Source organism: Oryctolagus cuniculus, chromosome 4 (assembly GCF_964237555.1).
Source record: "Oryctolagus cuniculus chromosome 4, mOryCun1.1, whole genome shotgun sequence".
Taxonomy (NCBI): domain Eukaryota; kingdom Metazoa; phylum Chordata; class Mammalia; order Lagomorpha; family Leporidae; genus Oryctolagus; species Oryctolagus cuniculus.
The window spans coordinates 90,881,884-90,908,908 of NC_091435.1; the positions used below are offsets into that span (position 1 = coordinate 90,881,884).

General features: G+C 39.8%; 1 protein-coding gene across 20 annotated transcripts in view; it reads right to left on the reverse strand.

Moving 5' to 3' along the window:
- LPP (LIM domain containing preferred translocation partner in lipoma) overlaps positions 1 to 27,025 on the reverse strand; it is a 727,525-nt gene that overhangs the window by 106,694 nt on the left and 593,806 nt on the right. For all 20 annotated transcript variants that reach the window (XM_070072379.1, XM_051859193.2, XM_051859192.2 and 17 more), the window contains one exon: positions 20,599 to 20,768. In XM_070072379.1, the coding sequence (XP_069928480.1) occupies positions 20,599 to 20,768 (170 nt within the window). The remainder of the gene's footprint in view (positions 1 to 20,598; positions 20,769 to 27,025) is intronic.

The window sequence follows — 27,025 nt, forward strand, 5'->3', positions numbered from 1 at the left end:
AGTGACACCTGGTCACCAGGCTCAAGTTTAGCTTGGAAATGTTTTATAAGCTGCAAAGCACTAAACAGTTATTACTGCTCTCTGATTCAACAATTAATGCACACCACCTACACCAAGAGCGTGCCAAGTGCTAAAGGTGTAAAGAATGGATGGTGAAAAAAATACATCAATGTAAGTTAGAAAATGACAAATGGCATACATCTCACTTCACTTCTGCTTAACATGAGTTGATGAGAATAGGCCTAATATGTAACTTCCCTTTAATCTGCTAGCATTAGGATACAGGTTACAAAATGTTTCTTTCATTTTAAAATTAAAATGTGTATGTAACTCAAATTTTTCTTGGTTTGTTGTTGTTCTCATTTGTTTGCTTTTAAGATGAAGTCCTCCATGTCCCAGGAGGTCCATTTCTTCATGTAAGCCAACAGAAATTCTGCACACTATACTAGAAGAATGATATTGACATGCTGGAGAAATCCAGACCATGGCCAGGGAAGACAAGAAGTGGGGGAGGAAATGGGATTCAGCCAGAACAGGAGAAAAATCAGACAGACTTGAGGACTTTCTTCAAGTACCTGAAAGTCTGTCAGGTAGAAGATACACTACATATATTAGCTGTTTTCTCTGTGGACCAATGACTAGATGCCATAAAGAAATAGATTTCCATCTACAACAAGAAGTAACTTTTAGAGGCTCCAACGAAAGAAAATCTGCCTTGAGATCTAGTAAATTTCCCATCACTGGAACTACACTTATTTAAAAAAATACTTAATGGCAAATCCATTGCAAAATCACTTTGAAAAATGCATTACAAAGAGATTACTTTTGAAAAAATGAGTAAGCCCTCTGATTGTTTCTTTTGTAAACTGTGACTTGGTTAACTGGCACAAAATGAAAGTGGACTTCCATATCCCAAGACCCACCCATAGAAAGGGAGCAAAACAGCACATGTGATGCATTTGAAGGTGCCTTCTGTGTGCGACTCAGTATGCCTGTGCCTCATCAGACCTATGCCTCAGCCCCACGTTGATCCACATCATTTCCTGATTTTCTGCTGTCAATTGCATGAAATGAATTGTCCACTGAGTCTGCTTTACAATCCAGTTTTACTCCTTGAAGCACTGAGTCTACAACACGCAGTTTCTTCAACATCCAAAGCTATAGAGCACATTAACATCAGGTACTTTTTCAGAAGGGGAGGTGCCAAATTATTTCAAACTGCGTGAATTCCTATAAGAACATTCCTTAGTTTTTAAAGGGTATTTTTTTTTTAAAGTTGTCATTTGAATTCAAACTCCTTGCAAAACGTGTATAATAATCTTAATGATCCCATTGAGTAATTTAAATTCAAATTGTGGAGCATTTGAAATACCATGCTAACAGCACTTTCCATAAATTACTCTCAAATTCAATACATTCATACATTCCTGCACACACACACACACACACACTCTCTTTTACAAGTATCACACTCAAAAGATCTTTAAATTACAACTTTTCTTATCCCATATAAATTGTTATTTGGTTAAAAATTTAGTTCTTCAGTGTCTGCTCATACATGTCGATGTAGTTTTTCTAAAGATTAATTTTGTGGCAGACATAAATTTTTATATCCCCTCAGGGTGAGTGGAGCTTTGTTTTATTGAAGAGTTCCTGGCTTTGATGTGTGTGCCTGCATTTGTATGTGTACACAGGTGAGTGTCTTGGTGTTCAGTAAATCAAGCCTGACTTACTCATTTGCCTTCCAATTTACTGTGTATGCCACACTTTTAGGAAGTGATGGGGGACTGAATAAAAAAGGTCACTTTTGCTAGAGATTGTTCACCTAGAATCTTTATAATGAACCATCTACGGCAGAATTAAATTGATTACACCTTGGGAATTTAATGATTAAAGGAAAGAAAGCTCTCCTGGACCTGTGAAAGACGACTTCATTGTCACTCGTCTCTCATATCTTTGAGAATTGAAATTTGTTCACAAAGCTTGAAGTAAGACTTCAGAATCCAGGAAATGGATAGGAGAATGAATGAGAAGGGAAATATTCCACTTGTAATATGTCACCAACATAAAGGAGTACAAAATGCAGGGATCCTGCAGCAGAATTCCAAGCTTGTGCAATTTACAAACTTAATCACAATTTCACAATGAGGAAAACTCCCCCTATAAATTAGAAAACATGGATGTTTTTGCCATTGAATTGCACTGAAGCCTATCCACTTTTGGTGGAAAAATAGTGACATATTTGATACCAATTAAAACACCAGTGAAATGCTAATAAGATAGTTGGGAATAATGAGAATATTTTAACTATTAAAGACAATATGTTAAAAGTTCCAGTTGAAGGGCCAGTGTCTGTGGTATAGTAGGTTAAGCCTCTACCTGTGGCGTCGGTATCCCATATGGGCCCCATTTGTGTCCTGGCTGTTCCTCTTCCAATCCAGCTCTCTGCTAATGGCCTGGGAAAGTAGAGGAAGATGGTCCAAGTGCTTGGGACCCTGCACCCACATGGAAGACCCGGAAGAAGCTCCTGGCTCCTAGCTTAGGATCGGCCCAGTTCCGGCTGTTGTAGCCATTTGGAGAGTGAACCAGTGGATGGAAGACCTCTATCTCCCTCTGTAACTGTGCCTCTCAAATAAATAAAATAAATCTTAAAAATAAAAGTTCCAGTTGAAAGTAACAATTCATTGACTTTGGAAAAGAACAGTGTTTGTAAGTAAAACCATCTAAACTGCAAATCATGGTTGGGGATTAGCCAGTTAAAACAGAGTATCATTCCTGTTCTGAGTAAATTAATATTTAGGAACTCTCTCACCAAAAAGTTATGTATTCATCTTAAAAACAATTTTTAAAAGGCTGTCACAAATTTATAAGTTAAAATCTATTATACACATGGCCAAAGAAAAAATCTCTCCAGTGTTGTAGAAGGCACAGGGAGGAGTCCTCAGCACCACCTTCAACATGTGTTAATGGGATGCCAGTGGAGTCGGAGGCCTGTGCAGAAGCCTCAGGGGACGAGACCGACAGAAGCATGGTAAGAAACTTACAATCGAGTTGGGAGGACAGGACCCTGGCATGCTTAGATGAATAGCAGCAAAACTGGCCTCATGATCATTTGTTACACGCCCTCTCTCCCTTTCAGCTCCCTGCAATCTCCAAAGACAGTCCATTTACCTATTATGGCACTTATTTTATATCCATTTAGCTGTTTTACTGTCTAATGCATTCAAACACCAAGTTTCCCGAAGACTGGTGATTTTGTCTTCTTTAATTTTATAACTCCAATGCTTGCTTCAGTATTTGAACTGTAGAAGATACTCAGCGAATAGTCATTGGGTGGACTTCAATAAACTAAAGACCATTCAGGCAGGCAACTGAGGTGCAGAAGTAGGCTAACTAGACTCATAGAAAAATGAATGTCAGAGCCCTATTTTCAGGATGGGCTACCTTCTCTGAGTCTCAATTCTCTCACATCTAATCTAGAAATAACACCTGCCATGTGGGATTATTGCAAATATCAAATGAAAAATAACTATAAAAGTACTTTGGGCACATGCATTGAAGTGTAAGGTATTATTATGCTAAGCAATTGGTACAGGTGGTAAGTACTACAGGATATATAATTAACATAGCTGGAAAACAAGCAGATCATTAAGTCAAGTTGCCTAATACCATTCAACGGTAACTCAGAGAATTGGGAGTCAAGGTATTCCTGAAAATATTAATTAATAAACTGATTGTTATCTGATTCAGGAAATTCACATGGTTTTCTTTTACTTAGAAAAACTATACTCTGAGTTTAACTTAACTAATCTACAAAAAGAGGGGCTTGGATTAGAGTATCTTCAAGTTCATTTCAGCTTCAATAGCATAAAGACTGACTTCCACTCAATGCTAACAGCAAAATGATCATGTGGCACCAAGTGCTTCCTTTATTGCTTTTAAGTACCTACCTTATCAAAAAAGGAGTGACAGCACCAAGGTACCTTTTCCCTTGGCTCTGGTTTTCTTGTGGTTTCTGGCCAGAGAAATCTGGTCTTAGAAATGAATTCCATTAAAATGCCATTAGAAAAAGATGATGAGTCTAAGATTTTCTGTCACTTATGCAAAAAGCCTTGCGAACTTGCAGGTATTTTTTTCTCTCTCTTAATCCCAACTTTTTTTTTCAGAGTAATACACATATAATTGATGCTAAACAGCTCCTTGCTGATCAACATGCTGACTGCTTTTCCTTTGATCCTAGAACCAGCAACAGAGCTCAACATGGAAAATCGTTGTTTCTAAGCTGGAACTGCCCCTGCTCATTCTCTTCCTCTTATCAAACACTACTGTCAAGGTCCTGCTCACCCCACATCCTTTGCCAAGTCTCCCCTGATGGTGGTTCTCCCCCACCCCGCCCCAGCCCCGGGCAGGACAGAGCATGCCCTTCCCTGGGAGCGCTCCCCACTGCCTGAATCTTCTCACAGTGTTTTCTATTTGCTTGCATGTCTGGCACTTCCCACTCATTTCAGGGCTCCCTGAGCCTGGGCTGGCTGAGTTTCTTCCTGCTTTGCATCCCTCTCAGCCTTGAGTCCAGCCCTTTGCACACAGAAGGTGCTTATTCAATGTCTCTTACAATCTGCTAGCACTTTGTTCTTCAGTGAAAAGTACTCAAGAGGCACATGTTTAAATGCTCCCTTTCCCCAAAACGATGGCGACAGAAATGCCCTGCATTTCCTGCACTCTCCTCTGCAAGAACTCAGAAACACCCTTCAGCGGTATCTGACAGCACAATTTCACAAACATGCTCTTCTTTTTTATTTTACTTTGAACTTAATTAATAGTAATGCTTAACCTGCCACCTCTTAATTGCATTGGCAGTTTGGTGAGGCTTATCGATCTGAGCATGAGGAGTTAATTCCAAAAGAGACTTTGACAAAAAGCACTTTATGGAAGAACACATCGTTATTCCAGCAGCTTTGCTGGAATGACCTGCAGACACTGCCCAGCCAGACTCAGGCCAGTCTGGCTTCCTGCCTCCTGTGCCAATTACCCAATGATGGGATAGGAATGTGCAATAGCCTGCTAAAAACCAAATCTTTTTCTCTGGCATTAAAAATCAGATGCAATATAGCAGATAAAATGTATTTGTAAGGGTAAAAAGCACTGGAGCTGTACAGTGTCTTAGACATTAATAGGGCTCTATTGAGTACCTAACAGAATTCTTTAAAAGCAACTAGAATCTCAAGAAATACCTGCTATATCACTAAGTATATATATATATATATATATATATATCATACACACACACACACACACACATATATATATATCCTATACTTAGAAACAGGACATTAATGAACACCAATAACATACTAGAAACCTGTTGCCAAAAGCCATGGAATTGTATCCCCTTCAAAAGCATATGTTCAAGCTGTCACCCCCAACATGACAGATTTTGTGGATGGGGCCTTTGGTAGATAATTAGGCTTAGATGAAGCCAAGGGGGAGGAGCCCTCATGATGACATGCGTGCCCCTTATAACAGGCAACTTCCCACACTTATCAGAAGAGCTGCTACCCACTCAGCTGTGTGACCACCATCACAGTGTTGTGATGGTGGTCATTTGCCAGTCAGGAAGACAGCCAGCACCAGAACACCACCATGCTGGTCTCACACTTCCAGCCTCCAGAGTCCCGAGAGAAGCAATGTCGCTTGCTGTGCCCACCCCGTCTACAGTATTTTGTAACGGCAGTCAAGCCGACTCATACATTCATTAAAACGAAGTACTATTTCCCAGAAGGAGAGGTGTTGCTTTGGGCACTATTCTGGGAAATGTGGAGTAAGGTAAGGGGGTGAATCAGCACAAAAAGCCTCCCAAACAATATAAAAGATACACTTGTTCCTAAGGGACTCACAGTCTATATGAGAGTGAGATTATCCACTAATAAAAAGTAGAAATGTCAAAGGATGATAACAAAGGTGAAAGATTAAAACAAAGGTAGAGATAAAAGCTCCTGGAACACAGGAAAGAGAGTACTTGTCTTCAGTGGCAAGGGGAGAGCAAAGGGTTCGCAAAACAGTAGTAACCAGACCAGGACCTAAGAGCTGAAAACATTAGGTTTGCTAAAAAAAAAAAAAAAAAAAAAAAAAAAAAAAGGAGGCCCTATCTGATGACAGGCCATCTGTTCACATGAATTTATTTAAGAGCAAGGTATCAGCTAAGATTTAGCGTCCAGTAGCTTGGAGTTCTGCTCTAATCCTAAGTTAATTCCTCATGTTCCAAAGCCGTAGGTTTTCTTTTTTCCTTTTAAGATGTATTTATGTATTTAAAAGGCAGAATGACAGGGAGAGATGGAGAAGGAGGAGGGAGGGAGGGAGGGAGGGAAGGAAGGAAGGAAGGAAGGAAGGAAGGAGAGAGAGAGAGAGAGAGAGATTGAGAGATTGAGAGAGATCCTTCATCTGCTGGTTTACCCCCCAAATGGCCACAACAGTCCGGGCTGGGCTAGGTTGAAGCCAGGAGCTTGATTTCCCTCCTGGTCTCTCACATGGGTGGGAGGGACCCAAGCAGTTGGGCCATCTGCTGCTGCTTCCCAAGATCCATTAACAAGGAGCTGTATCAGAAGCAGGGGGTAGCTGGGATTTGAACCAGGCACTCTGATGTAGGATGTGGGCATCCCTAACAGTGGCTTCACCAGATATATAATGAGACTTTCCCCAGCCCTAGGTTTACTAAGCTTTGACTTTGCTAAATGATCAATAATAGTCTTACTCATCTGTTTGGAGTAAAAGAAAAACAAACATGGGGCATTGGCAGAAAAATAAGATTTGTCCTGCAACGCAGTAGTGTAGAACTCCATGGAGATTTCCTTCTATTCCCTCAAATGCTCCTGTCCCCCTACTCCTTTCCTGTGAGGCTCCAACACATTTACCACTTTCTACTTTATGGGAAAACTATTTATACATATCTTCCGCATCATAATAGAATCCTAGATTCTTTGCCTAAGTGAGAGTGAAAATATAAATATTCACTATCGTAAGGACTACATTTTAGAAGGCTCAGTTTTATTTTAACTGATGTGTCCCATGAGCTTCATTAATATAAGCTGCCTCAAATAGTTTTTAAGCATTATGACAGGACCAAAAATACCTCCTGTGGAAGATAGCTATACTCTTCAAAAAAATAATTGATGCCATTTAGAAAGTTATCACATGTGTGTTTGTGACTTTCAAGTTGCTTGAAGAGTTCTCAGTGTATCTACTTGGTTGTCAGGTTCCAAGCCAGTCTTTCCCTTCTCTTGGAACGTTACTTTCCCATACCATGAGAGTAAGGATGATCTCTTCATAAAATGGTATATATATTCTTTGATATTCTACAACACACCACGCCCTTGTCATTGTGAAGTGTTCAGAAAGAGCCTCTGCCCTGCTGTAATGATGATGTCAGCCTTGGCTGGCATCCCCTTACTCTGCCAAGTGAATAAGAGAAGAGAGACTTTATTGACTTATTTACTTATTTTTAAGGAAAGTCTGGTTCTGAGAGGGGATTTTCCCATCCCATTAAAAGTCATCAGAATCTCAGAGAACTTCCACTCAAACTCCTTGGCAATTTTCATGTGCGAGTCAGATAGGTATGTATGACCTTGAGTGCAGTAGCTCTTAGATAATTCCATGGCTGGAAGCTAGACAGCTGGCTTCACTCACACATCTTTCCCTTCAACCTTTTATATTTACATTTTGCAATGCCTCTGCTCGTAGGCTTCTACAGCCAAGTTCTCCTCTTTCCTTCTATACACAGACTCTCAAGTCCAAGGTATACCAAAGGGCAAGCAAATAGTATGTGAGTCAGAGACCGGGAGGAAACATTGGCACTTAGAGTAAAATGGGTCCCCCTTTCAATCCCCTTGAACTATCAAAACAGCAACGGACTCGCCTATTGTGATAAGCACTCCAGAAAAGACAAAGATGAACCAAAAGTGACCCTGACCCTCCCTCCAAAACACGCTTTAAAAACGGTTCAAGTCAGTAAAGGAATACGTCAAGGACTACAGTGACTATCATACCAGCTGCAGTGATGTTAAATCCTACAAGAGACGTGGAAACCACCTTGGGTATTCAAGATAGGTCACATCTAGGTAGGGAAGTTCCAGGAAAACAGGGAAGCATACTTTTTAAAATTTATTTTCAGAGAGAGAGAGGAAGAAGGAACTAGGCTGGAAGAACAGACACATGCATCTCAAACTTCAATGTGCTTAAGAACTCTGCCCCCACCCCAGCCCCCCAGCCTTGAAAAGATGTGAAGTTCTTATCTCTTTGTGCAGAAATTCTGGGGAAGGATCTCAAATGTTAGTTGTTCCAAGAGGCCTTCAGGAAGATCCCAAAGCAGGTGCCTTCTGACATCTTTTGGGAAAACTAAGCTTCCTGAGTCTTGTGATTGCAGGTGATGTTCCAGGGAGTGAAATGCTGACTTGTAATTGTCCTGTGGTGAGTCCAATTAGGCCAAGTTCTCTGCTCTGGTGCAGTTACTTATTTCTCAACACCCTACACTGGTTTTTGCTCAGCCCTGCCCTGACTCCTCATTTAGCCATATGGCCATGTGAAGCAAGAAACAGTACCTTCATTCTGGATGCAGGGAGATGGAAGTTAAAAGAAATGGGGTGAATACGGAGTATTCAGTACTGGGACACTGAAATTAGGAGAAATGGGGTGAACAGCTAGTCATGCTCAGCTTGAACCACCTGATTTGAAATTCCATATTATTTCTATAAAATAATTTGTTGCCTCTCACCAAGCTCCCTAAGTGAGAGAGTATCTTACCTAGGATCCTAGAACTTAGTTTCAAGTTTATTTTTAAGATTGATTTTATAGCATAACACACACACACACACACACACACACACACACACACCAGTCCCTTTTCCTCAAATAGAGAATACAAGGTGGGTGATAAATAATTTCTTTCTTCTGAGGGTACAACAGAATTCAGCAGTCCTGCTAACAAAGAGTCCATGTTGTGTAGCTAGGTAATTATCATTTCTTTATCTGTTAAGAGATACAAGATAAATATGAAAGAAAATGAGGAATCGACTCCTTCCCTATTTTCTTTCCATCCTTTTATCTCTAAAGTAGGAAGTTTACTGAACCACCGCCAACAATTCACTCAGCCTAATGAAGTGTATAAGTAATGGGATTAAATAATCTTAAACCATTATTACAGTGGCCTGATGTTGACATTCATCCAAACTCTGGCAAACATCGAGTGGTGAGTTCATGCTTGATTTAAAAATAAACAAACTAGGGCAGTGAGAAGGTTCTAGCATAAAGTTTCAGAGGCATTTAACCTGGAAATCTGAGAGCCTTCATTCTGGTTAGGACTGAAGCAAACACTGTCCTATTTCTACACTCTCCAACCAAAATTTACAGAATCCAACATTTTCTAGGGCTGTGTCTCTGGACCCACAGCCACAGAAGGTTAAAATTCTCTATGTCTGTCCCAAAGAAAGCATTTCTTTGAAGGCACCAAAAAGGACCATGGTTTCTATTCCCACCCCTGCCATTAATAAACCATGTAACCCCAGGCAAATCCGTCAGCTTCCTTGGGCTCTAGCCTTCTCAGTTATGAAATGATGTTACTAAATTTCTAAGGTCCCCTCTAGCCCTTAAAGACATGAAAAGTGAGTACTGTTTGGGATAGGATCTTGGAGGGAAACATTATGTCCTCCTAGGCTTCCTTGTTGCCCTGGGCAATCTACTTACAGGTCTCTACCTCACTTTCTTTGCCACTGTACATGGCCTTGGAGACTGTGGAGAATGTGGTGAGCAGTAACCAAGATCTGGAAAGCGCTGGGTGCTATTTGGGGAAAAAGGCTAAAAAAATACAGTAGCCACGGACAGTGCAGTAACTATCCGTTCTCCCACCAAAAACGCTGATGTAGAAAAGAGGGTGATAAATAGGAATGCTTGTAAAAACTAGAGAAGCTTCCCAAAACATATTAATTGCAAAATTAACTTGCTCTTGAGTAACTACTCCTACAAAATTTGATAGCATTCCTCACTTAGATCATTTACTCTATTAAAGTATTACCTAAGTATTTTATTATTTTTTAGTTGTTGTGGCTTCTGTGTTGGGTCTTTTTTATTTTCTAAACCTAAATTTATCAGTTTTTTGGTAAGCTTACTGAACTTTCACTAATCTGATATTTCAGATATTTTCAAGGGTTTTCTAGGAGAATAATCACATCACTTGTAAATATTTATATTTCTAGTCTTAAAATTTGGAGTGGAAATACCTCAGAAAATACAAATGCCACTCATTTAAAATTAAGCAATGCTATAGGCAAACCGTAGTATATGCAGTGTAGAGAGATGTATTAAAACATAAGGAAATGCCTAGATGTGATAAAAAGAAGATTCAATTATAGTAGTTACTTCAGTACTTGAGTTTTGGGAAAACAATCATGGAATAGAAACCAAGGGATTTCAACTAAATTTCTCATGTTTTGTTTCTTGAGTTGGATGATGGGTTTATAGACTTTCTTATTATTATACTTTCTACCTTTCTACGTGTCATAAATATCACATAACAAATTGAAATATATACATCTATGTATACATACACACATATGTATGTCATTAACTTTTTCTTTGTTTTCAAATTTCCATCACAAAGGCGAGAGTCCTGAGAACATTATTAACACACTAGAGGTTCTCCTGTGTCCACACACCCAGATTTAGTGGGAAGGCTGGTCAGCCTATTAAACATGTTTTCTTTTTTCGTCAAGTTTACTTAGGGCTTGTTTTATGTTATAGCAATTGTTTTTGTTTGTAAACAACCAGCATGATCTATTTCATTAAATAAAAGCTTTTTATTTCCATATAAAGCATCTATGAAAATGTCAGTCTAGTTTTTTTTTTTAATTTGAAGTATCAGTAAAATAATATTTAAAGATTCCTAATATTGTCTTAACAATGCATTCATGGAATACGATGGAACATTTTGTTATCTGGTATTCAATTTAATAATATTTCACTTAGGAGTTTTGCATTTGTGAAAGTGAGATTAGCACAGAGTACTCTTTCTTGGGACAATCTAGGCTAGGTATTACTATCAGGATCACACTAGCTTATCTTCTCTCACTATGCCCTGAAAGTTGAAAAAGCACAAGAAGCATTTGTTCTTTGAACATCTGAAAAATCCCGTTAGAGACATTTGCTGAGTCTTTCTCAGGAAGCAGTTCTGAGTTTCATTCATGTTTATGAGATTATTCATGTTTTTCCCTATGAATTTTAGATTCACACAGAAAATTGCTTCTTTTACATAAAATTTTAAATATAATGATTTAAAAATATCTTATATAGCCATGCTAAGATCTTCTTTTCCATTTGTAATTTTCTGTAATTTTGTTTCTGGTCTTTCTTGATTATCTTCACCACAAATTTATTTTATTGCACTTTTCAAGGAATAATTTCTCAGATTTAAAAATTCTGGTATTTTTCAATTTCTCAACTGTTTTCATTTTAGCACAGTTCTTCTTCCTTTAGGTTGCTTTTCTCATCATTTTCTATCCTTTAAAGTTAATTTTCTTGCTGCAATTAATGATACTAAAATTACTGGGAATTCAACTGCAGTCATATCCCACTCTCATGATCACGCAGTGTTACTAACATCACTACTTCCTGAGAAATCTTTAACCCAAGAGTGCATTTATTTATCCTTTTGTACATTTTTTATTTTACTGTACTGCTATGTGCAACTCTATTTGCTACTTTTTATATTTTGATATGATAAGTGTTTTTGCTAAATCAGTCTTGGAAATTTATAAAGATAGCATTCTTTGCTTGTGTAGATTACCACGCCATGATTAAATCAAGCTATTTTTATTACTTAGCTCCTATAACTAATTTATGAAAGATTGAAATAAATGAGCCAAAGTTTTACAAAGAATATGACTATACCACCTGCATTTCATATTTTATCAATACTTTTGTGTTAAACATTTCACTGTAGTTATATTTAATAAAGGGGGGGTTCAAGGCTTTTCCTCATGAGAACCATGATGTTAATCATGTTCTTTGGTCTATTTGATACATTTGTCCTGAATTCTACTTTGTTTATTATTAATAATTTAGGTAATTAGTGTGGTTTTCTTTTGGTCTGAATTTACTCTTAAATTTTTGCCTATTTAATGATTTTTTTTAAAGGGATAGTTATTTGGTATACTGCTTACATTGCTGCTTGGGATGCTTGCTTCCCATGTTGGAGCACCTGATTTGAGTTCTAGCTCCTCCGCTTCGGATCCAGCTTCCTGCTAATGCACACTCTAGGAGGCACTAGATGATGGCCCAAGTATTGGGTCCTTGTCACTCTGGACAGCGAATGGGGTTCTAAGTTCCTGGCCCAGCTCTGGCTGTTGCGGGCATTTTGGGAGTGAATCAGTGGATAGTAGACCACATTTTACCCCCCAGTGTAGGATGTGAGTGTCCCAAGTAGCACCTTAACTACTAGGCCAAAATCTTGCCTTCATATCTTGCTTTTGAACAAGTAGTATCTTGGCTTATTTATCACCATTTCATTTGCTCTGAATCTCCTCCACACCTCATTTGAGTAATTTGTCTGCTGCAATATTTCTTTGGGTCATTTTTCAAAAAGTGTGTATAGGTGATATATGAGGGCACTTCAAAACATTCATGGAAACTGTGCATTATGAAAAAATTATGTATGGATTTCCAGTTTTTTCAGCAATGCAAAGATTTATTTATTTGAAAGGCAGAAATAGAGAGAGAGGGAGAGACAAAGAGAGATCTTCCATATGCTGGTTCACACCCCAAATGGCTATATCAGCCAGGGCTGGACCAGGCTGAAGCCAGGAGCTAGGAGATTCACCTGGGTCTCCCATGTGGGTGCAGGGGCCTAAGGAGTTGGGCCATTTTCCACTGCTTTCCCAGGCCTGGTAGTAGGGAGCTGGATCAGAAGTGGAGCTGCTGGGTATTTGAATTTGTGCCCATGTGGGATGCTGGAACTGCAGGCAGCAGTTTAACCCATGGTGCCACAAAACTGGCCCACAAACTTATCTTTTGATGCTGTTTCCTACAAACTTTCTGAAATGCCCCGAATATTTTTTGAATGCTCTTGTAAAACTTCTAAAGAGGCTAGTTCTGTAGAAGCTAATGTTGGAAATTCTATTGTGAAAATTATAATTAGTATTTATGGAATGATCCCAAGGGGTGTGTATATAACCATGTTTATAGAAGTATGGTTAAATTTATATATGTATATCTAGACATACAGGTATGGAGAAACAGAAAAGGAGGAGGTGGTAAATGTCAACTCCTACTGTATTTAGAAAGAAGAATTATATACCTTTTCCCTTAAACTTTCTAATTTTTATCTAATGAGCATATAATACTAAAAATCTTACAGGATTCTTTTTAGATGAATTATTACTACAAGGAAGTCTATCTGAGCTCAATATTTACCTAAAATATTTGAATATAAGGTGAAAGATACATCTGTTAATTTCAGAGTTTGGGTTAACTATTTTTTTTAAAAAAAAGCTGACCCTAGGAATAAATGGCAATAGAGATTAAAAAAAAAAAAAAAAAAAAAACAGGAAAAGGGATACCTAGCAACAACAAATGAGATTCCCAGTACTTTCTGGTTGATAAATAGACAGAGCTGGCTTGGAATTCAAAGACCAGGGTCAAGTCCTAGCTCAATGCTCCATAGAACTGAGTAGGCTGACACATTTTTTGAGACTCAGTTTCTAGTTACTGAGAATGAAGGCAAAAATAATTGTACTTTAATTTCCTATGGTTGTTAGAGAGTAACATGAAGTAAAGGAAACATGCTTTGTACAAGTTGAAGCAATAAACAAATGTTTTTTTATTGTTATGACTAGCTTCAATCATAAGAAAAGGAAAAGGTTTTGCCTTGTAACTTGAGGCATTTCAGGAAGAGTAAGAAATATACATGGCATTAAGTCTTGTTTTGTTTTTGAATTTTTTTTTTTTTTTTTTGCCTGAAGGTCAGCATTTAAGGTAATACTGGAAGGCATGATTTAGGTGGTTAAGGTGGTTATCAATTAATTTCTTGGAAATAAAAGCATAATTAGAGCTGATTGCAAATATAGGTAGAGGGCAGCTAACAGTATCTTCATGACTTCAGGAAGATGAGCATCAGTTACGGGGTAGTCATAGCCAGGACCCAGTAATACCAGTCTGAAGAGTTGTTCCTAGTTTGCTTGGGTTTTACCTGAAAACATCACAGGGGACTTCATATGTCTCCTCACTCCACCCCACTGTCTATTTCACAAGAGTCCAATCACTATGGTAACATGCAAACCAGATACCTAAGGACATTGTGAACTATTAAGAGGCTGAATGAATGGAAGAGATGTTCTGGTAGCTGTTAGTAGTAGCTGTCAAGGTTAAACTCCTCAAGGGCATACTTGACAAATTCCTCTTTCTTCAACCTTTTTTCCCTTTCCTGGGAGAGTGCTGGTGGGATGAAGTAATAGCAAGAAGAAGTTGTGTGTGTGTTAGAAACAGACAGACAAGAGCGACAGACAAGCACTATACTTAGAGATGAAAGAGCAGAGGTGAGCAATTAGCAAAAGAGGAGGGAAGTTCATGTGGATTTTTCAAGTTTAGTCCAAACTCTTGGTTCCTTTTCCAACACCCACACAAGGCACTGGTCATAACTGCTCTTAAAACATTTTATTAGGAGGAAATGAGTGTATAAAAAGGCAGCTTTCCCGCAGGGGTACAAAACCCTAGCTCTTAATGTAGGTGGAAAAGTAAGAATGCTTAATGCTTTAACTGTGGCCATTGAGTGACATAGGGAGCAAAGGCTGCTAGTGTCTTGGCCGGTAATGCACATGTTCAGGTGCCTTAAAGTATTTAGTCTCCTGTGGAGTTGGCCTCCTATTTCTAGAGGTCCTTTAATCAATTGGATTCCAATTCTAATAAAAATGTCTGTACTAGCTTCTACTGTTGGAGGGTCAGAATTTGGATTCCCTCCCCTCTGAGTAAGAGCCCCAGTTTAGGAAGGTTCCTTGGCTGCCATTTCATAAACAGACTTGTGCTGAGAATTTCTGATGTGCTGTGTCCCTAGGCCCAGACTCCTTGGCAGTGCTAAGGAGAAAACAGCAACTCCTTTGCTAAATCTACATTGATGAGTAAGCTTGTCTCATTAAGGGCAGAAGGCCACATACGCAGAAGGCATTGCTGTCGCTCTTCACTGGCACAAAATTGGAGGCAAGTATGAATCTGTTCTTATTTATGTCCTTATACTCCTTCTAGGACATCTATTTATTTCAGTACTTCCATTGTACCTATAGCCAGGAAATGGCTCCAAACTTACAGCGATTTTACATTGTATCACATTATGCTAAAGGGTAGAAAAAGCAATGATAGTAATGCTATTAATCAGATTAAGCCATAATACTAGCAAATGGTTTAATGATATAAAAAATATCATACTTGTTCCTTCCTTCTTTTTGAAGACAGAGAAGAAATCAATGTCTCCCTTATAATCAATGATGACTATGGTCAAACGATCTACTCAACATTGCACCAGGAAAGCTAGGATTATAAGTATAGTCTATTTATGTCACTTACTTCCTAAAGGAAGTTTTTGTACTCTCAATTTTATTCTGTACAGTTATCCAAACCTACAATAATAATCAAAGCTCATCTCTCAAGATATATATTACCAAAGTAGAAAAGCAGTTCATTGACTTTCCTAATAATAACACAAATTAAAACTATTATTCAATTATTAAATTGTTTCAAAATAAATATAAAGTTCTTCAATAAAGGATAGATTACAGTTTAACATATAGTCTCATAGTGGCTAATGGTCTTGTAAACTGGGAAAACCTTTCTAAAGAAATCTAGCAAGGTAAGACAAATGTCCTCCAAATTATATTACACTTGACTTGATGATATACACAAAGGGGCCGGTGCCACAGCTCAATAGGCTAATTTTACACCTGTGGTGCCAGCACACCGGGTTCTAGTCCTGGTAGGGGCGCCGGATTCTGTCCCGGGTGCCCCTCTTCCAGGCCAGCTCTCTGCTGTGGCCAGGGAGTGCAGTGGAGGATGGCCCAAGTGCTTGGGCCCTGCACCCGCATGGGAGACCAGAAGAAGCGCCTGGCTCCTGCCTTCGGATCAGCGCAATGTGCTGGCTGCAGCACGCCGGCCACAGCGGCCTTTGGAGGGTGAACCAACGGCAAAGGAAGACCTTTCTCTCTCTCTCTCTCTCTCACTGTCCACTCTGCCTGTCAAAAAAAAAAAATATACATAAAGGAATATGCTAAGGAAGAAATGTTTTAGGATACAAAATATTACTCAATTATGTATAGCATATAATTTATAATATTAGAAGTATAGAAAATATTCAATAGCTATTGAGTAGGAAATTATTTCAAAATGTGGTATTAAACAAATGTAAAACTAAACAGATAAGCTAAAAGTTTAGATTATTAACAATGGAAAGCTACATTAATTTTTTTTTATTTTATTTATTTATTTATTTTTTTGACAGAGTGCACAGTGAGAGAGAGAGACAGAGAGAAAGGTCTTCCTTTGCCGTTGGTTCACCCTCCAATGGCCGCCACGGCCGGCGCGCTGCGGCTGGCGCACCACACTGATCCGATGGCAGGAGCCAGGTGCTTCTCCTGGTCTCCCATGGGGTGCAGGGCCCAAGCACTTGGGCCATCCTCCCCTGCACTCCCAGGACACAGCAGAGAGCTGGCCTGGAAGAGGGGCACCCGGGACAGAATCCGGCACCCCGACCGGGACTAGAACCCGGTGTGCTGGCGCCACGAGGCGGAGGATTAGCTTAGTGAGCCACGGTGCCGGCCTACATTAATGTTTATACTAGGTTAATGAACACAAAATAGGAACAAAATATGTAGAATGATGCATGATAATTACAATGCCACACTGATTCAAATTTGTTTAGTCACAGCTACTTATACATAAGGGTTAAGGACTCAAGGGATCATATGAACCTATCAATAATTGCTGAACCAAAGCTGAATACGTTGCTGGCATATTATCCCTCAAAATTATGTAAATACTTAACTTAAATATGATTTTAGGTTGATTAGTAACTAATTATGGCAGAAATGGTGATAGATTTAATTATATTTGGCTGGTCTCCTTCCTGGACTCAGAATGTCAAACATCAGCTGTTCTTATACAGAAATACTTAATAATTCCACTTCAATATTCTGATTCTGTCAATGAAATACAAGAAGGGCATATAAAGTGGGAATGGTATTTGGTACAGCAGTTAAAATTGCCACTTGGGAGGCCTGTATCCTACTGCAGTGCCTGGCTTGAGTTTTAGTTACCCCATTTCTAATACAGCTTCCTGCAGATGTGCACTGTGGAAGGATATAGGTGATGGCTCAAGTATTTGGTTCCTTGCCACTCATGTGGAAGATCTGGATTGATTGAGTTCTAGGCTTATGGCTTTGGCTTGGCTCAGCCTCAAGGGGCATAAGGCTGTGAATGGAAGATCTCTTTCTGTCTTTCTGCCTTTCAAATAAAATGAAAATGGAAGGAGTAAAAGAAAAAAAGGCACACTGAGTGATGGCCAGGGGCTGGGTTTCCTCTGCTTTGACAGAATGTCTTTTATACATCAGTTCCCATCAGGGTCACAGGAGGCAATTTTGCTGTATCACAGAGAAAGTACTTCCTGTTCAAAGGCCTCGGTTTCAAGAGAGACACACACAGCTCTCAGGCTGTTCTTAACACAAACTCTACCTTCAAAACAAACTGTTTTCTTTTATCCTCCCAGTTTCCCCAACCTCTTTGTGCAGCTAGTGTGCAGCTTATTGGACTTCTAAAAGTTCAGAAGAAATTAAAGTGCTCATACATCCACCAAGGGCTTGAGGGCTGTGCTGAACTCTGGAATCAATATTGAACAAGGGTCTTTGAGCAAAGCTTAACTGAATCCTGATAAGAATTAAATTGCATTTTAGAGCCACCATGGATAGATCTCATTAAATAAAAAAAAAAATCCTGATTAAAGGTTCTTATGAGGGAGACGAGTCAAAAAGGATGGGAAGAATTCACATTATTTGAATTCACCCAGATCTTTCTAGTATGTGATTGAATATTGCTCAGATAGTTTTCCTTGCCACAAGCATAGTATAGTAACACACAACCAAAGCAGAAGGGGCTGATAGCCTAAAGAAGCACAGAGCTCCAGTGCCTGGAATGCAGATCAGAACTGAGCCCATGCACTGCAGAAACCCATGTTTCTGCAATATAGGATTTCCTTCAGTCTTGGTACTCAGGAAAGCAAGCAAAACACTCAAAAATGGGCAAACGGTTGTCTGAGTGGTGCAAACATCTTCCTAAAGCCCGGCGAATTTCACAGTACACGTCCTATTTCTCACATTTCTGGATGTGAGAAAAAGGACATGAGTCCAGAAATCTCAATAAAATTAATCTTAGAATAATGTTTATTCCACTACTGTTACCCAAGCAGACCAAGCGTTTGCAAGGATTGCCTCATTTCATCTGCACAAGGGGAAAATACTGAATTCATTCCCATTACATATATGAGGAAACTGAGACTTAGAAAGAACAAGGCACTTTCCCAAGGAGACAAAGCATCAAGCAGTGGGACCACATTCAAATGCTTCTTCTCCCTCGACTGTTAACACTGCTTCCAAATATTGCCCACAAGTTTCTAGCTCAGAAAGGAGACAGATACCAGAAGAAAGCCACTGCAGGTGCCACAGAAGCGTCCTTAAAGTAGCAAACAGGACTCAACAATGTGCTCAAAAAAATGGAGGACAAACAGACACAAGAGTTACAAAAAACACAGCGCTGTGTGGTTACTTAGTGTAAAGACAAACAACCTTGGGGACGTCTAAGCCATCACTGTCACAGAGCTCCCAGACACCAATCATTTCACAGTTGCAGTCCTAAGTCATTGGGGATGATAGTCCCTAGAATCTGTTTAAAAGGCAAGAAATAATGACTTTCACTTTCAACAAGGATCTTAAAGAATGATGTTCAAAATATTCTAATAAATTCTAATTCTAGTAAAACTATATAATATCTACAAAGAATACATGACATGAACCCAGTCTTGGCTATGAAAATAACAACAAAACATAAGAAGTTCCTTTCCTCTTCTCCACGTTCATGTTGCCTCATTTCTACTGAGAGAAGTTAGGACCTGATGTTTAAACATGTCTAACATTGTATGTCTCTACAATGATGCTATTTGCATTCACGTTGCTTTTGGTAAGAAAATGAAATAAGTTGGAACCCAGGAGATACCAAACAATTTTAAAAGTCACAACATCTTTATCTTGAAGAACTTTCAGGTGTGTGCCACAGACCCAGGTATTACAAATGAGTTAGAGTTGCGTGGCTACGAGAAGGAACCAACCAGGCCAGAAACTTCTTCAGTCAACTTGAACCTTGGGAATCTGCAAAGCTATGTATGACTCCCAATGCCTTCCACCTAAGGCTGCTCTGATGGTGGAATGCTTCAGCACTGAAAGCCAATTGTGACTCCTGTGAGTCTGGGAAAAAAAAGTGCCACTTTTTCCATTAACAGGTTTTAAGCTGTGAGATCTTATAATTCAGAAAGATAGCAAGGGAATTTAGATTTTTTTAAAAGAGTGATCATTCATCAAACTGCTCTATCAAAAGATAGCTTAATAGGTTAAATAGCCCTGTGAAAAGCTAAGATAATATAATAAAATGGTGTATATTACACAGCCACATGATTAAGATATACTTGGGTTGCATAAAACACATTAGCTCCGTCAGTATAAAGGATTTGACTGTTTCTAAAACTGCAAATCTGCTCAAGCAAAGGGGTAAGAAACATTCTGGGTAGATAAGTAGTGAATCGAAGGACTCAAGAAAATGGAAGAGCACTGAAAAGACCAGAGATCTTGCTAAATTTCCCTATAAAAGATGGGATTTCTGGGGGCCTGCGCTGTGGTGCAGTGGGTTAAAGCCCCGGCCTGAAGCACCGGCATCCCATATGGGCGCCGGTTCTAGTCCCAGCTGCTCCACTTCCAATCCAGCTCTCTGCTGTGGCCTGGGACAGCAGTGGAGTATGGCCCAAGTCCTTGGGCCCCTGCACCCACGTGGGAGACCTGGAAGAAGCTCCTGGCTCCTGGCTTCGGATCAGCGCAGCTCCAGCCATTGCGGCCATCTGGGGAGTGAACCAGCGGATGGAAGACCCCCCTGCCACCTCTCTCTGTAACTCTATCTTTCAAATAAATAAAAATAAATCTTTAAAAAAATGCTGGGATTTCAAATATGGGGTGAGATCTAGTAACAAAGGGTGTGACTGTGCTTCTTGGGAAAGCTGATGCTTCAGGGAGGAACATGCTAGCTTGCACAGGTGCTTGAAAGCCGCAGGTTCAGGGTATTGGCAGCAGACATTACGGCAGTCCCGTCCCAACTCACCTTTCTGACTGCATATGAACAGGAAATATGAAGAGAAAACTATGATATGCCAACTTACACATACACATTTGGAAGTCCAGGGAGAAATAAAGGCACGACGGCCACATTCTGTCTGGAGTGATTGGCATTTGGCCACAGCAGACATTTTTGCAAATCAGGACTTACGATGTAGCAGGGCTCGCAGTAAGCCTTCTTTTCCACAGCGTAGAAGGGCTGGCCACGGAGCTTGCTGTTGCAGGTGATGCAGGTAAAGCAATCCACGTGGAAGACCTGATCCATGGCGGTGCATCCTGTACCTTCCCCAACTACATTTTCACCACAGCGAGCACAGCGACCTGCAAGAAAAATGGGGATCAAGTTGAGAAGACCCCCAAGGAGCACATCGTCCTTCTAAAGAACAAAATGTAGGGGGGAGAGCAGATTTCTCATGTGAGCAGCAGTGAGGGAGTCATTGCCACCACGTCACGGCCACTAGCAACAGCCCCAGTCAGCCAGGCTATGCCGCGGAAGGCTGGCCATGAATCAGCTGAGGGCATTATTTTCATAGCCTAACATCCCCTGGAAAGTGACATGGTAATGCAGGTTTCCTACGTCGAGACCAGTGTTCTGCCCTCAGTCTCACATGCAAGTAAAAAGTGAGCATGACTCAGAATACCTGGCCTGGAAGCCATCAGCCATAAAACAGCATAGGGATGGCTTTCCCCGTGGAGATTCCATGCCTTCCTGTGGAATGTAAGAGAACTGGGTCCAAACTGGAACTCCAGTTCCTTTCCCAAAAGCCCAGGTTATCAAGCCTCTGCAGTCTGCTCTCAGTGGCAGGCAGATCACAAGTGGTCGCTTTTCTCTCTAGGCCATCTGAGCGCTACCGCATTCTTTTTCACCAACAGCCAGCATGTCTATCGCTGTCCCTGATGCTCAGCAGTTCTAACTTGGTCTCCTGGGGTGTCCTGAGCCAAGTCCCAACTCTTGGACTTGACACCCTATAGGATACCACAGTTTAGCTAGCATCACTGATGGGCCTGTTCTTAGTTTGAACATCCTTAAATCCTGCAACGGTTCCAAACACTGCAGGGTATGGAGTCAGACCTTCATGGCCTGAGTTGCCTGTGTTCACTTAGTGTTCTGCAAAGCTCTGGCATTCTGTGTGTTTCTTTTTTTTTTTTTAAGATTTATTTATTTATTTGAAAGTCACAGTTACAGTGTAAGAGAAAGAGAATACACACACACACACACACACACACACAGAGAGAGAGAGAGAGAGAGAGAGAGAGAGGTATCCTCCATCTACTGGGTCACTCCCCAAATGGTTGCAACGCTTGAGGCTGGGTCAGGCTGAAGCCAAGAACACAGAAAGCCAGCCAGTCTCTCACATGGGTGCAGGGGCCCAAGCACTTGTGTCATCTTCCACTGCATTCCCAGCTCATTATCAAGGAGCTGGAAAGGAAGTGGAACAACTCTAAATCCTGCTCACAGGGATGCTGGTGTTGCAGGCAGTGGCTTAACCCATTGTACCACAATGCTGGCCCCTCCAGCATTCTTAAATGGGATTCAGGGGCATCTTTTCCACATATACACATCAAGTTTAGGCTCTAAACATTCACATTATTTTAAATCATAACAAAAATTATGTCAGTGAGAGGCACTGTACAGAGTATAACTCTATCTGGCTCCACTATGAGAATCATGAGGAGGGGTCAGGTCTGGATTCAGTTCCATTTTCTTATTCTTTGATTTTATTATGTTAAGAAGTTAGAACAAGTAATTGTTGGCTACTGGGAAAATCAGCAAGATTCTGCAGGTTTAAAAGGTGGGCATTTGGTAGTGGTTAAAATGCCATTTAGGGCACCTGCATCCCAATCAGAATGCCAGTGTTTGAGTCCTGGCTCCATTCCTGACTCCAGTTATTTGTTAACATGCACCCTGGGAGACAGCAGGTGATGGCTCGAACAGTTCTGCCCCTGGAGACCCACTTAGGAGACCTGGACTGAGTTCTCAGTTCTTGTTTTTGGCCTAGTTCAGCCCTAGCTGTTGGAAGCATGTGGGGAGTGAAACAGTGAATGGAAGGATTCCTTCTTTGAGTTCTGTCAAATTTGACAAATAAATAAATAAAGAAAGAAAACATTTTTAAAAAGAATCTGAAAGATTTGACAGATAAGTTGTAGAAAACCTAGTGTTTCACATGTCAGACATTTTTAAAGAGGATTTATTGGAGGGTGCTTCAGAAAAGTCTTAGGAAAATGGAATTAAAAGATTAAGTATGATTTGGTGCAAAAAACTTTGAAACCCAAGCATACAAGGGGTTTTTCAAAAAGCTCATGGAAAAAACACATTATGAAAAAAACTATACATGAATTTCAAAATTATTTTGTTTGCACCAAAACAATCTCTGAATTCTCCTTTTCTACAAACTTTGTGAAGTACCCTCTTGTATATCAACTTATTTATTTACTTGACAGGTAGAGTTTATTTATTTGACAGAGAGAGAGAGAGAGAGAGAGAGAGAGAAAGAGAGAGAAAAAAGTCTTCCCTCCATTGATTCACTCTCCAAATGGCTGCAACGGCCGGAGCTATGCCTATCTGAAGCCAAGAGCCAGGAGTCTCCTCAGTATAATCATACCTGGAATCCCTGAGTTTTAACCTAGTTGATTTATGAAGATTTTGCCATCTATGCCTGAGGACCTAGGTTTGAACTTCAATCACTGGTTTAGAGGGGAAAGTCAGAGCAGTGCCCTGAAGGGCAGGATGAGAAGATATGCTTTGAAAGTCTAAATCTAGTCAACAGACACCCAAGTGTCCACTCCTTGCCCCACACTACAGTCTGCTTCTGTGTTTCATACTGACGTGAAGTAGACAATGTCAGAGCCTTTAGCAGTCAAAGACTAAAATGCATCAACAATCACATGACAAAATGGGAGGAAGTGCTACAGAAATGTGCAAGGAAAAGCCACAAAACTTGAGAGGCTCAGAGAAGGTTTTGTGGAGAAACAGGTTTTTGTGCCCAAGTTTAAAGGATGGAATTTTGACAGGTGGGGATGGAATTGAGAAAAACATTCTAGTTTTTCTGAAGAGGAATGAGTGTCTGTGGCTAACTGGATCCAAAAACACCACAGTGGCTTGGGATGGTACAACAAGGTTTTGTCTCCTCTGCTATGAAAGCAGATGGACTGTATTCCTAAGACACAATCTTCTTCTTTATGTCTTGGAGAATATTCTTCCAGAGTGGGGCAGGCCAACATGCTGGACCCAGACATGACCAGCTCAAACGCCTCCCGTATTTTTCCTATTCTTGGGATAAATCGGGGACACCAGCCTCGAGGGCAGTCAGTCTGGCACCTTTAAAATCACAAGCATAGAAAAAGAGTGAAGAACAAAAAATAAAAATAGGCCTACACTTCAGCAGGACAAAAAAGGAGCCCGAATGTTCCCTTTTCACAAAAACCAAAGTTCACAACCATGCCTTTTATGGAGGTACTCAGACAAAGATACCCATGCCCGGTGGTATGGTTGCCTGTCTCATGCTACACATGGTTCAAAGCACACCACAGTCTTCAGGTCCGTGTCTGAGACAAGGAGCTCAGCACTTTTAAACAAGAAAAACCGTGGGAACATCGTTAAAGGCATTAGAAAACAAAGGTAACTGAGTTGATAAGGGGTGGTAAAAAGGTAGTTCTAACACCAGGCTGTGTGCAGAGCTGCTTGGCAGTGCCAAGCACAACGAATCAGCAGACCCCACGGCACAGGACAAGACAATCCATGGAAATCCTCTCAGTGAATTAAGACTGAACTACACTCAAAACAAGCTTGTTGATCTATAATTGCTTGTTGTTGATATTGCTTTACAGTGACTGGAGAGTCCTTCATGGGTAGTTCTTACTGCTTCTTCCCTTCTATCTCTCATCCACAGCCATCTTGGCAAAGTCACCGAAGTCCTTACTTTCTACCACATGTCTACCACCTGCACCAGCCTTCCCTGCCTTTCATGGGTCATTGTAATGGCTTCCTGCTTGTTCTCTAATTTACTTATTACAAACAGAAAGCTATATGGAACTGTTACTAAGTGAGCCTGGAAGGTTAGACATAAGTTAAACAAGTCAGTGTTCAGCATGGCATTAGTTCAAGGTGACATTCCAGGTAAATTCAATGGGCTGAGCAAGGGAGGTAGGATATGAATTTCATATTTCTTTTCTCTTTTGATAATATGGATTTATTTCTTTTATAATGTGAAAAGAAACTTTTATTTAAAAAGGTATTTCCTATTCACTTCAGGACATTGATACATAGGCAACATTTTTTAGGCTAGGCTGTCAAAAGTACAGGCAACAAAAGCAAAACTAGACAAATAAGATTATAGCAAAGTAGGAGGCTTCTTCAGAGCAAATGAAATAACCAACAGAGTGAACAGACAATGACAGAGTTGGAGAAAATATTGCAAGCTATTTACCCAACAAAGCATTAATATAGAAAATATATGAAGAACTAAAACACTCAACAACAAAAAGCCAACTAATCCAGTTAATAAATGGGCAAATGATCTTAATAGACATTTCTCAAAAGAAATACAAATGGCCAACACATATATGAAAAAGTGTTCAATACTACTAGCCATCAGGGGGAAATACAATCTAAACCTCAATGACAAACCACCTCGTCCCAGTTAGAATGCCTATTATCAAAAAGACAAAAGTTCAATCATAACGTAATGACAAACAGGGGCAAATGTTAAATACTGTGATTTGATCAGTACAATATATGCATGTATCAAATTGTCACACTGTACATCATAAACATGCACAATATTAATAATTTTTAATGCATTAAAAGTCAAATAAATAAAAACAAATTTTTCTATGTTCATTACACTATTAATATAACAGGCCACAGACTGGTCTCTTGCAAATACCGCTTGTTTCTGCAGCAGGACAAAAAGAGCCCATAGCCATTTGAGAGTTGGTGGCCATGGTGATCGGAATACTTACTCTCATCACTTGTATTGTTCAACAGCAAAAATAAAGGAGTAGTAATGTATGCAGACATCAAGCCAGGTCACATTTGTCTTCATGTCTTCCTTTCTACTGACTCATAATAGAAAATTGTCAGCACAGGAAAAATTAATATTGTATTCTTTAAATGTGATAATGAATTGCAGTTCTATTATGATAATTGTCTTATATATAAGCTTTCTCATTAAGGACCTTCTTCAACATATCTGAAAAGAGTCCTCTTCTAAAAATTGTAGCCATGAGATTAAACAAAGGTGATAAATTGATGGGTAAAGTATTCCTAGAAATAAAGGCTGTTCCAATGTGTCCTGCAGATGGTCACTGGAGCCTAAAGCACCCCTCCATTAAGCTTATTCAGAAATTATCTTCCATTGAAGGTGCAAAAAGATAATAAGAATGCATTTGCATCCTTTATGTGACAGGCCCATATGACATTCACTAAAGGTTCTAGGATGATGGCCATTTTCTAATCATCAGAAGCTTTTAATTCACTAGGCCCCAGTAGCATTAATGCATGTAATAACAGATGGTCTGTTTCTTAAATGGCTCATGTTCCAGGACAGTGAATCTCAACCTTGCCTGTATAGAGCAATCATCTGGAACTTTAAAATTAAATACTGGCATTGGGTCCCAGCTCCAGAGATTCTGATTTCATTGGTCTGATGTGAAATATCAGATAGGGTGATAGTTTAATTTGGAATTTGTTTTATTTCTATTTATGTATGTATTTGAGACAGATACGAATACATACAGACATAGAGACACACACATTATACAGAGAGAGGGAGAGACACAGCACTCCTCTGTCCCTGATTCACTCTTCAAATGCCCACAATACTGGGACTGGCCCTGCCAAAGCTGGGAGCTGGAAACTTAATCCAAGTTCTCCCATATGGGTGACTAGAACCCATGTTTCTTGAGCCATCACTGCTGCTTCCCAGGGACTTTATTAGCAGGAAACTGGAGTTGGGAGCTGACTGAACCCAGGTACTCTGGCTATAGAATGTGTATACTTAACAGGCATCTTAACGACTAGGGTAAACGCCTGCCCAGGAGTGAAATTTTTAAAAGCTCCTTCACATGATTCTAATATGCAGCCAAGACAAGCCACTGTTCCAGGGGGTATCTATTTCTGTATTGGTTTGCCAGAATAAAGGTTGAGAGGTATGCCCCGAACAAGTTTCATCTCCTCAAGACAGTTTGGGGACCGACCGGTCAACCATGAATTGGGTGTAAAGAAGAAATTTCCTTAGCATTATAAAATATAACATACACTGTGCTTTTTTAAAACAATAAGAGTAATGCCTTTAATGCTTTGTTTATGTCTTAATTTGAAAAGTTTTCCATCCATAGAAAACATGCACGAATGGAATAGGTTAATTTTCTCATAAAATATTTTGCTGACATGGAGCTAGAGAAAGCATTTCAGTTATATTTACTAGAAGCACTCCTGTACAACAGGCTTCATCTGTGTTGTCAGTGAAATTTTTGATGTCAGCACTTGCACATATATGAGCTTTAGACATATATTAAAACCTTACCCACGATACGAGGTGTCGACTGATGATCAATTTAACATGAGAGATCATTTT